This window comes from Eptatretus burgeri, chromosome 2 (genome assembly GCF_056783735.1).
Source record: "Eptatretus burgeri isolate ZD-2024b chromosome 2, Ebu_testis_v1, whole genome shotgun sequence".
NCBI lineage: Eukaryota > Metazoa > Chordata > Myxini > Myxiniformes > Myxinidae > Eptatretus > Eptatretus burgeri.
Window position 1 is genome coordinate 6,008,134 of NC_140962.1, and position 12,562 is coordinate 6,020,695.

General features: G+C 43.3%; 1 protein-coding gene across 1 annotated transcript in view; it reads left to right on the forward strand.

Moving 5' to 3' along the window:
• LOC147031312 (unconventional myosin-XV-like) overlaps positions 1 to 12,562 on the forward strand; it is a 443,397-nt gene that overhangs the window by 338,223 nt on the left and 92,612 nt on the right. Inside the window, exon 39 of the mRNA XM_085861560.1 lies at positions 5,650 to 5,717. Coding sequence (XP_085717686.1) covers positions 5,650 to 5,717 — 68 coding nt within the window. The remainder of the gene's footprint in view (positions 1 to 5,649; positions 5,718 to 12,562) is intronic.

Below are 12,562 nucleotides of genomic sequence, written 5' to 3' on the forward strand. Positions count from 1 at the left end.
CTGAAATGGGTAATCTTTGAAACTTCTCTGTGTCTGTCTCTAGTAACTCCAGTAATGCACTCTTGGTGTTTGCTCGGAGAGTTCCACCGGAATGGGCCAAAGCAAATGGAACAGCTGACAGTTCATATGTCAGGACATCTCTCAGATCAACATCTCTAGATTTTGCTGCTATGACTAATCATCCAAAAAGCTGTCTGTCTGCATTGAGAACTTGTATCTTTTCTTCTCTTGTCTTCGTTTTTGTCTTCTGAACTAAGTTAGCAAATGTTTTCAATTGCAACTGTGGTACTGGGTCCCAGAAGCTTTTATAAATGACTGTTTAGTCATTCTTCAACAAAGTTTTCCATGTGACTTTTACCAAGGTTGACCGCATGAATTAGATTATATGTAAGGTCTTTTGGCATAACAGCACCTGTAGCAATATTCAGCAGTGGTAAAACTTCACTGTCAGTGTCTTGTGTTAGAAAGAAAGGATTTGTCATCAGTTCTGATGTGTCTACCAGTGATCTTTTTCACAATCTGGTCTGTGGAAATTGATCAAGATAAAATTGATTGATCAAATGACATTACTAATCTTACAATAAAAATTATTAATATAGTGAAACCTCTTTTGAGAAGTCATCCAAAATGTTACAAAAGACTGACTTTACAGAAGGGGTGATCTCTCATGAGCAGTCTGTTTTCATGTAAAAGTGCCAGTATAGCCAAAATTATGTGGCCTTTCAGGAGAAGGTGGTGGTTCATGAGAAGGACCTCTCAATAGGTTTCACTGTATTAGCAATACATTTTACAGATTATCATAAACGTAATATGAAAAGAGAATACAAGATCATTGCAATTTATATTTCAGGAGGATACAATTTCTATTTCAGGAGGATAAATCCAACTTTAGTACAATTAACCGCTCATGAATATTGTCATACAAACTTGTTTTCTGGTTGAAATGCACATGATGAATATGGTTGTGGTGGGAAAATCATTGGAAAATGTGTGTTTTTGGTTCATGCTATTATTTTATGATATATTAACCACCATGGATACACATATATCAGCTAACACATGTAGAAAAACATTAAAACTCCTAAAATTGACTTTAGCGAAAATGCATACAATTGTCACCTCCACTTGGTATGTTTTACCCATTTTGCAAATTACTTATACCACAATTCATGGCTACAACAGGCCTGGGTATGTTGCTAAGGTATTTTTCAATCTGAAAAAAAATACAAGACAAATAAGTACTGTATGGGCTACATCATCATGTTGGACCTGGGTATTGCTCCTGGACTAAATGCTCACACATAACGTATGAAGTCCTCTGTATTCTGTATTTTGAAAAGCATTTTTGCTGTTTATTGTTCATTCATTACTCAACTGCACACCATCTCAAGCCACACCCTAAATTAGTTTTTGTCTTCTCCACATGCATAGCTACAATATGAGTTCATGTATTATGCTCAAGTATATTTAAGCTATATTTTCTGTCTAAGTCATTGAAGGATGCATGCTTTTGAAGTGAGTGGGAGAGTTAGGAGGATGGCAAAATATTTCCATAACTAATATTCCTATTATCTTGTATATACTGTCAGACCCCAATATTCGCAGATTTACTATTTGTGGACCACACGGATTCGCGGTTGATAAAATGTTACCTGCTTCTACATTCGCGGCCCTGTGCTTCATGTAATCATGGGTTTTCTTTCGCGTATTCATGGGTTTTTTCACGGGCGTATTCATGGGTTTTTTCACGGGCGTATTCATGGGTTTTTTTTCGCAGTTTTTGCGGGTGTATTCACGCTTTTTACAGGATTTTTGATTTTCCCTTGTAATTCACAAACTGACGGGAACATTTCCGCCCTTTTTTCCATTGAAACAATTCCCCGCTATTCATGGCATTTTCCAGCAATTTATCCCCCGTGAATAGCAGGGTCCGACACTATATCGCCGGTACTCATGCATGTTTAGCATGGACCATGAGGAGATTGGGGGGAGGGAGAGGGGGCATGCATGGAAGCAGGCCATTGCTAGGTAGATAGCATGGGTTTTAATTTTTAAATGCTCCCACCTGGTTTATCTATAACATGGCGAATTAAAAAGAAAACATTGCTGTTTTGGCACGTTTTATCACCCCAGTAACACCCTGGTATGCTGCCTTCCAATCCTTTGCTGTCTCTCTTCCCTTTACTCTGTCTCCCCTCCTCTCACGCTGCCCTCCCCTCACGCTGCCTTCCCCTCCCCTCACGCTGCCTTCCCCTCCCCTCACGCTGCCTTCCCCTCCCCTCACGCGGCCTTCCCCTCCCCTCACGCTGCCTTCCCCTCCCCTCACGCTGCCTTCCCCTCCCCTCATGGGCCTTCCCCTCCCCTCACACTATCCTCCATCCAAACCCCCTCCACCACCATACAACTCTGTGGCGATCGAGGACAGGAAAGGGCGTCAAAGAATTTGCTAAATTGGATTTTTTTTTTCTTTAGCTGTCGGATCTGTTGCTCGGATCAATTCCGCAATTTGTCTCAGGTTATGAGATTCTAGAGATTATCATATATGCAGAAATTAAATAAAGACACGAACACAAGCAAGGCTTTTTCGACGATTGAAGGAAAACACCCTTCCTTCCCTCACCCTTAAGGCCCTGTCACACCTTGACGTTTTAGCCAGTGTATGGCAAGGTCTCAAAATGTATGTAAAACACTGGCGTACGCTGAACTATTGATGTTTTAAAAAAAAAATTTGGGCGTATAATAACGTGTTGGACGTATGCATAACATATTAGTAACGTACACAGAACGTTTTAATCACATATAGATATCTTATACCAACGAATGCTGAGCTTGTTGTTGGCGTTCACAACCTATGCCCAACGATAGTCTAACTTATGCATAGCGCGCGGCAACGTATCGCCGACGATCACGTGGCGTAGGCTATTCATAGGCTGTGGCTCAACAATTCAAATAATAACCGCACTAGACATCGAAGTGTGAAGCCGCTGTCACACCTTGACGTTTTAGCCAGTGTATGCCTTTTGTATGAAAAATTTGCCGAACCAAGCTGGCACATGTCGAATACGTTATGGGTAAGTTTTGTATACGTTAATGGCACGCTGGCATACGTCGTAGTACGCTGGCATACGTTGTCATATGCCGAGTACGTCGAGAAATTTTCATCATGTTGAAAATTTCTCGACGTACTCGACGTATGACACACATTCCGCATACGCTGGCATAAGTTGTAGGCACGCTACGCGATCGTTGACACACGTCGACATACGTTATTTGTACGTTACTCATAAGTCTAAACACGTCAATGTAAAGGTTAGCGTCAGTGTTCCAGACTCCTGTTTTTTTTTTTTTTTTTTTTCTTCGGTATAACTGTGATCTTGACACTTCGATTTCTAGTGCAGTTATGATTTAACTCGTTGAGCGGCAACCTATTAATTATATTATATTATAACCATACTAGAAATCGAAGTGTTAACATCACCGTCATACCGAAGAAAAAAAAAACAAAACAGGGAGTCTGGAACACTGACGCTAACCATTACATTGACGTGTTTAGACTTATGAGTAACGTACAAGTAACGTGTGTAGACGTGTGTTAACGATCGCGTAACGTGCCTACAACACATTAGTCATAGGTTAGAAATAAGTTTCGGGTACGCTAAACATTACCTCGATGTGTTTCGACTTATGAGTAACTTACAAGTAACGTGTGTCGACGTGTGTCAACGATCATATAACGTGCCTACAACTTATGGCCAGCATTATGCGGAACGTGTGAGTCATACGCTGGCATACGTCGAAAAATTTCAAGCATGAAAAATTTATCTAACACCTCAGCGTACTACGATGTATGCCAGCGTACTACGACGTATGCCAGCATGCTCTTAACGTATACAAACTTACCCATAACGTATTCGACGTGTGCCAGCGTTTTAGCCAAATTTTGCATACGTCAGGCATATGCTGGCTAAATCGTCAAGGTGTGACAGGGCCTTTACCACCTCCCAAAGCCCCTCCACCCCCCCCCCCCACGGCCATCTTTGGGTGGTGTTTGAACGTGCAGTTTTAACCTATCCAATTTCCTTCATTCTTGTACTCATGCTGCAGAAGGGAACCATTTCCACCCCCTGCCCCCCCCACTTTCCCTCAAGTCCCTCTATCAAACGCATGTGTGGAACACCCCCTCCCCCCCCCCACTCCCACTACTCCCCTCACTCCCTTCCCCCTCCCGGAGTGTATAGCGACATGTGGCGAGGCCTCGCTTTCCTCCTTCCTCACTCTCCCCCCCTTCCTGGTTCTCTCCCACTTCCTGGTAACCCCTTTCCTCACCCATTCCTCACTCCCCCACCCCTCCTCACTCCCCCTCACCTCCCATTCCTCTCCTGGCTTAATATTCTTGTCAGCAAAGCAACAAGTTGTATTTGCTAGTATTTGGTATTGGAGGACATCACAGCCCTGAATATGATGTGACGGAGCTGAATGATGGCAACAAAATGATTACCTCTGGTATGTATATATAGTGTGCCTTCAATCAGACTCGATAATATACACTTTACATTGAAGGAAGAAGAGGTTCTTGGTATCTTTCATTTTACCAGTGAGAGGGACAGGCTCATTTGAAAACATGAACCTTATCTTGCAGCTCCATTCCTGAGTGACACATCTTTCTCACCACAATCAGGTCACCTCGTTTATAATGCTTTTTTCAAGGAAATATTGTTGATAAAAGGCAACTCTGCCATTCTAGTCGTCATCACATCACATCACATCCCGCCAGAATGCACGATTGTGGTACCACCTACCCCTCATGACGAATACCACAATACCTCCAAGTTAGGGAAGGAAACAATATCATGTTTTGTATAGTCATATAGACAACAGCTTTGTTTTTGCTTTTCGGTGGGGAAATGGAGAAATGGTGGGAAGGCGTGGGGGTGGGGAAGGTGGGGGGATGGGGGGGGTTAGACAGAGAAACCATGCACTGATGAAGAGGGAAAATGAAGGACAAGTTACCAAAGGAAAGTGGAAAGGGGAAAAGCCATTCAGATCAGGAAAAACTAGTGGAGGTGCTGACATGGTGTATGGGAAATGTGCATCGACACATTCCAGCACCATGCCAGCAATACACCATACCATACTTCCTCAAATTGTGTCATTTTCATGAAATGTCATATAGACCAACACCTTGTACTTTCTCATTCATTAAAATATCTTGATTCAAAGCAAGTTTCAGCTGTCATGGGAATGGTGCATTTTTTGCATCTGACACAAGCATGCAGAATGGGGCCTACATCTCCACCTAGGTACAAATTGCTTGTTTACCTGCGTGAAAACCGAACCTTTTGCAATCCAACGTATTGTGTGTCTGCAAGAAGATGCTCCATGTAAATTGGATAGCAAGCACTACATGATGCTGCTGCGATGTAACTCATTATGTTCAATAAAAAGGTAAAATTAACCTGGATCACATTCAATCACAGACACCCCCAAAGCCACATTTTACCAATGTCAGTGCAACCTGTGCTGTTGATGATAAGCACTTTCTAAACCATGAGATTTCAGAGCGATCTCAGCATTGCTTGCAGGAATGAATATAGCTTAACAGTCCAAGACATACACTGACTTGTTATGTATACTTGTGCACGTGAGCAGATGTCATGAAATTCATGGGAGACATGCAGAGCAAGAATGAAATTGAATGTGTCACAAACATTCTGAAGGTGAGAGTATCTGTTCCTTCAACCTTTGCAGCTTACCGACCTACATAGTTTGCACCAGTTTTAGTGACATAAGGGCTCAAACATGTTGTCTGAGTCTGCGATGTTGGTGGTTCGATTGCGACCCTGGCCAAGTCATGCCAAACACTTTAAAAATGGTCTGTGCTGCTTCCTTGTTTGATGTATCAATACTTAGAGGACATACCACAAACAAACCTCATAAGTTTTCACTTCTGGGAGGAGAAAATTTCTCCATAATTCTCCCACTGAATCGGGAGAGAAAAGCGACATTATAAAGATGGTGTCCCAGCATGCTGGAGAAAGTTATGTCACTTCCTCCAAGTTCAGCAGCTGTGTTTCTTTGATTGTCTGCTTGTTTGCTTGTTTGTGAGCAGGATATCTCAAAATGTTATGGACTGATTCTGACGAAACTTAGTGGGGAGATTGGGTGTGTGGCCAGGATGAATTGATTAGATTTTCGTGAATATCCGGATGCAGATCTGGATACCTGAATTTATTACGTGATTGTTCACCATTGAGAGAAGGGCCAAAAACATATATATATATATATATTATATATTATATATATATACATATATATACATATACATTTACATATACATAGCACAATATCTCAAAAAGTTGTAGATGGATTCACACTAAACTTGGTGGATGATTTGGGAAGGTGACGAGAACAAGCTGATTGGATTTTGGTTAAGGTCTGGATGCAGATCTGGCCTGTCAGTGGGCTACAAAACGTAAACTGTTCACTGTTCAGCCTGACAGAGGTATGCACTCTACTAAGTGCCGTTGTAGTTTTTTTAGATTTTTCCTTTTTATATACAACCAATGATCATGGAAGAACTATAACACTGAATTGATAAGAACATAACAGAACAAAAGGAACAGGTAGAGAGAAGGGGGAAATACCAACAGATTTGAAAGACAAATAGATGGACACTTGGACAAACAGTTGGTGTGGGGAGCAATGAGGGTTAGGGGAGGACTCATGAGGTGGACAAGATGGATACAGAAGCAAACTCTCAGGAAGGGAAAGCTGGAAGTTTGGAAGAAGGTGGGCTGTTTCATCGAAAGTGTGTGTGCAGTTTTAGAGACAAAAGCAAATAACGATTTTGGGGGATCCAACCTGGACCCACTTTGACCCCCCCCCCCCACCCTAGACCACTTTAGACCCTGATTTTTTTTTATCCCGTGAACAAATTTTGGTGCATTAAGGGTGATTAAGTTGTGGTCAGGTTTCATCTAAATTGTGTGTGTCGTTTTGGAGAAGTTCTGAGTGTTTACACACACTGGGGGTGGTGATGCACCAGGGGTGGTGGGGGTGGGGGGAGGAGTGTGTTTACATGAATAGAAAATATCATGGTTTTGGCTGGGGGGTGATGTGAGATGGTAGTCAACAGCTTTCTTGAAGACTTGGAGGGAAGAATACTATTGAAGATAATATGGAGGTTGGTTCCACAGGTGTGAAAATGAGGAACAAATGAGTAGAGGTGAGCAGTGATTCACATTTTGGGAGTTTCACTAGAAGGGGGTTGATAGTGGACCATGTATGCCCTGCAGGAACCTGTGTGGGGGAGGGGGAGAAGAGGACAGAGAGACGACTAAACTGTCTTGTGAAGAGAAGGGAAAGTGATAGGCTCATCAACTCAGCTTCATTGCAGAAGATTTCAATAATATTTAAGACCTTGGCTTCCATGTCATTAAGCTGAGGAAGGTGTAAGGGTTGCTAGCCCTGAGGGGAGAGCAGTACTTTATCAAGCTGCAGATGAAGGCCTTGAGTCCAAGTGTGCCTAGGAAGGACATTGTATGATGCAGGATGCCCAGTTGGTGACTGGCTTTGAAGGCCAACTTTGGAAGACTCAAGAGTTTGAGTGATTGAACTTCCTTAAGAGGATGTTAAAGAAATTAGATGGGAGGGTTGACCATACGGTCCTTTTGGAGATGGTAAGTATGAGATTTGTCTGGATTGAAAGACATATTCCAAGTGTTTTGACCATCTTGTGATTTTGTCAAAGTCTGAAGATGGAGAAGATCATGAGGTTGCCACCTGTCTCTTGGAAGGATGAGGGATGTCATGGCAGAGGGTGGAGTCGCCAGCAAATAAATAGATTATTTTCCAGAGAATCAGAGAGATCATTGATGAAGATTAGGAATAGGACTGGGCCCAGAACTCTGCCTTTGGGGACTCCAGCCTGAACAGAGAGAGAGAGGAGATGAAATGATTCAGTTGAGTGCCACACATTGGCAACAAGTCAGTAAGCCATGTGTGTAGTTGGCCTTCAATATGCCATTTGCAGAGAGTTTGGAGAGTAAGGCAGGATGCCAGAATGTGTCAAAAGCTCAAGATATGTCGAGAGAGACAGATTACCCTGATCTCATGTCTGACATTGAGGGGAGAGAAAATGTCGCTTTTCTCTCCCTATTCAGTGGGAGAATTATGGAGACTCCATTGTTGGGAGAGTAGGAGCGGCATGTCTAATGTGGAGTTGGCTGGTCTGAATCTGAATTTGTGATCTGAGATGAGGGTGTTGGGGAAAAGGAAGGATATCAATATCGACTGCGTTGATGGATTCCATGACCTTGCTGATGGTTGGAAGTAAGTTAAGAAATCTGAAGTTAATGGATTAAGTTTTTGCACCTTTTTACCTCACCGAGAACAAAAATTGTTCAGGTGCGTTAATATCATCGTGCAGTCAGTGACTCAGGCTGTGTGTAAACACTCGGAACGTCTTCTCCAAAACGACACACACACACTTTCGATGAAACTTGACCACAACCTTCATCACCCGTGATGTACCAAAGTTTGTTTACGGCATAAAAAACATCAGGGTCTGTGGAAGTCAAAATGGGGTCTTGACCTCCCCCCCACTCCCCACCCCTCCCCCCAAAAAACAGGTGTTTGCTCTTTTCTCTGAAACTACACAGAATTTTGATTGAACTTGACCACAACCTTCCTCACCTGTGATGTACCAAAAATTTTTTTTTTGTGAACCATGTCGAGGCTCGAATGAGAGCAAACACACAACGCACAGCAAGGTTTGGTGAGGTGAGTTTGGTGAGCAGGGCATGGTGCCAGACCATGTCAAAAGCACGTGATATGTCTCGGGATATGGCTCTGATTTTATGTTTGGCATTGAGGATCTCCTTCCATTGTTGGGAGAGCAGAAGCAGCATATCCAGGTTAGAGTGACCTGATCTGAAACCAAATTGATGATCGAAAATCAAGCCATTGGAGAAGAGGAAGGATTTAATGTCTGAAGCGATGATGGATTCCATGACCTAGCTGATGATTGGGAGAAGGCTTATTGGTCTGTCGTTGCAGGGATCTGTTTTTCCAACTTTTTATTGCAGGGTAGTAATGTTTGCTGATTTCCAAGCAGATGGCAGATGACTTTGAGCAAATGAGAGAGTGAAAAGAACAGAGGATGAGCAAGAGCAGAGTTGCAGGTTTTTAGGACACGTGGGCTGATGCCGTCTGGACCGGTTGCAGAATCTGAGTCGAGGTTTGACAGCAAGCTCTCCACCTTGTCAGGAGAAAAGGACACAGAGTCCAGGGACAGTTGTGTGCGACTGGGTTAGGTGGGTACAGAAAGCAATAGGTTTCGGACACAAGATTTTAATGCAAACACTGAGTTTAGGCATTCAGCCTTTTCACGTGCGGTATCGGCAGTGCAGCCATTTGAGGTAAGGGAGGTGATGGAGGGGTAGCATACACCAGAAACAGATTTGATTAGATGCCACCAGGATTTTGAGGAGGGAGAGAGGTTTGAGAGTTCATACGTGAACTTAGAAAGATGTTGTTTTCTGGCTCTCCTGAGGTTAGATACACACTTGTTCTGAGATTTATGGAAGGAACTGAGATTACCCTCAGTTGGGTTTGCTTTATGAGGCAAGGGCAAGTTGTTTCAGGACAACTGCCTTGCCACAAGCTTCTGTGAACCACGGGCGGGAGGAAGGGTCGGACAACTGAAGACGAGAGGGAATAAATCTGTGCATGAGGGAGAGCAAGTTTCTTTGAAATAATTCCCAGGATGAGTTGATGTTCGAGAAAGTAGCAATGGGAGACCAGTCTCGAAGTTTGATGGCTGCTTGGAGACCCTGCCAGTCGGCTTGAGTGAAATGCCAGACTCGACGGTGCTGAGGTGGTTCTCTGATAACAGCCAGAGAAATGTCCACTTTGACAAGCACGTGGTCAGAAGAACCGATTGGAGTGGAGGAAGAACAGTAGATATTTTCAGGGAAATTTGTCAAAATCATCTCCAGAAGAGATGGAGTACCATTGGTTGAGATCCGGGTCGGGAAGTTGACCGATTGAGTCGCAGAAAGCTTTTGCTGAGGTGCCATGACAGGTGAGAGAGGTACCCACACCGAGCCAACTGGCATGATAACAATTGAAGTCGCCACATATGAGGAAGAGAGAGTTCGGATGAGAGGATAGAAGTTGGTCTATGCTTTCGGATAGTGAGGTGTAAATGGAGTCATCACTGGTGGACGGTACAGTACACATATAAACAAGAGGTGGGAGTGGAGGGAAAGCCATAGCCAGAGGTATTCCTGGGGGTGTGGGGAAGTGAGGGCAGTGCACAGAGAGTGATGAACCAAGTCTTTGATGAAGAGCAACTCATCCACCAGGACGAGGCTCAGGTCTGTTATACCAGAGGAGGGAGTAACCAGGAGAGATACTTGGGAGTCAGAGACGTCTTGAGGGAGGAAAGTTTCTGTTCGGCAGATTATGTCTGGTTTGTCAGTGGCAACCTGTATGGAAAGATCTGAAAGGTTTGAGCGAAGGTCCCGGATATTTGAGATCCACACTGTTAATGAAGAGGTAGGGGAGGAGGCTTTGGGTGCAGGGGATGGGAGGGGAGGGGGAGGGTAGGACAAGGGAGGAAGGGTGGGAGGTAAGGAGAGTTGTTGAAAGAGTGTGGGGGATTGCAGAATAGCTTGGAGAGGGGGCTGAATGAGGAGAAGAAAAGACTCTGTGGTGCTGGGGGAGAAGGGGGGGCAAGAGAGAGATTTGAGGAGGTGGAATGATGAGATGGAGGTGAGAGGGCAGGGGAAGGAGGCAGGGGAAGGAGGCAGCTTTGTGGATGTGAGGGGGGAAACTTTGAGAAGGGTGAGTGAGGGGCGTGAATGGTGGGAGAAGGGTGAGTGGGGAGAGTTGAAGGAGAAAGGTGAGGGGGAAGTTTTTGAGAGAGGTGAGAGGGAAGCTTGGAAGGAGAACAGTATGATGGTTGCTTTGAGAGGGAGGGGTGAGAGGAGTGGGGTGAGTTGGCACTGAAGTTCCAAAAAAAAGAATGGTTGATGGAAAGCGAACATTCATTGCAAACTGGGTTTATTTTTATTTACATGTCAGAGATGCAATTAAAGACGTTTCTTGATGGATGCAATAAAGGCGAATTCAGAGAATGGAGAGAAGAAATGCTGTAACAGTTGGACTTTTTTGGCAAGGTATGAAGGAAAGGTTGAATTGAGGGCAGTCTGTTGAAATAGAAAAATAGTGCATTATGATACAGTATTGAGAACCACACACGTGAAAGAGGAAGATGAATCATTACAAGAGATCGCTTTTATTGTTGTTATTATTATTATTATTATTTTGAGAGAGAGAGAGAGAGAGAGAGAGAGAGAGAGAGAGAGAGAGAGAGAGAGAGAGAGAGAGAGAGAGAGAGAGAGAGAGAGAGAGAGAGAGAGAGAGAGAGAGAGAGAGAGAGAGAGAGAGAGAGAGAGATAGAGATAGAGATAGAGATAGAGATAGAGATAGAGATAGAGATAGAGATAGAGATAGAGATAGAGATAGAGATAGAGATAGATAGATATATAGAGAGAGAGATATATATCATCAGATTATGTGAAGGAACGTTGTAGAAAAAAAATCGTGAGGTGAATGGTGAATTTGGATCGGTAAACGCAGAGGGTGGGAACAGATCGCATGGTTATGGGAGAAGCACGTGGCTATGGGAGGTGTATCGTCAAAAGTAAAATTATTTATTTATTTTAAATAAGGATTGCGTAACATTCGGAAAAGGGAAGGTTGGAGTAAATTCCTTTTGGTGTATGGTGAATTTGAAACGGTAAACGCAGAGTGAAGCTGATGGATCGATGAAAAGTATCAGGAAGAGGGGAGAGAGACATGTGGTTATAGGTGGTGTATAGAAGATTATTATTTTTTTGATGGATTTTTGAAGATTAAGATTCGGGATTGGAAGGTTGTTGGAAGAAATTGTGAAGGTAAGGGCGAGAGTGGGCCAGCTCAAGTAGAATAAGGATGGTATGCCGGAAGAAGGAGGGGGAAGAAGAATAAAAAGAAAAAGAAGAAGAAGAAGAAGAAGAAGGAGAAGAAGAAGGCTCGGGGCTCGTGTGCATGTAGGAAGAAAGGTAGTTTAAAAAAAAATTTAAGACTAGAACTGCCACTTTATAACTGCTGGCAGTGATGACCGGGTACCCAGTCCGTCCGCCTTTGACACAACTGATACAACATGAGACTTAAATCATAGCCGCAAAGTTTCGCATTTATCGGATAAGCGGTGCCAGAGAAAACATTATTTAATGGTGATACAAACAGAGGCCTGCTTCGAGACGGCGCGGAACAGACGAGTTACGAACCGGTCAGCACAAAGCGGTCAATTTCCTTATTACTGGCGAACAGATTCAAATAATTAAATAATTCTGGCTGCCAAACCGTGTGACCGATCAGGTTGAAATTTTAAACTTTTGTTTCACATGTCGCCTAAATTATAAATCTGAAGTTTCGCATATATAGAAGCAGCGGTTCCAGAGTAAACATTAATTAATATTTATCCTTCAATCCAAGATGGCGGCCAAACCAT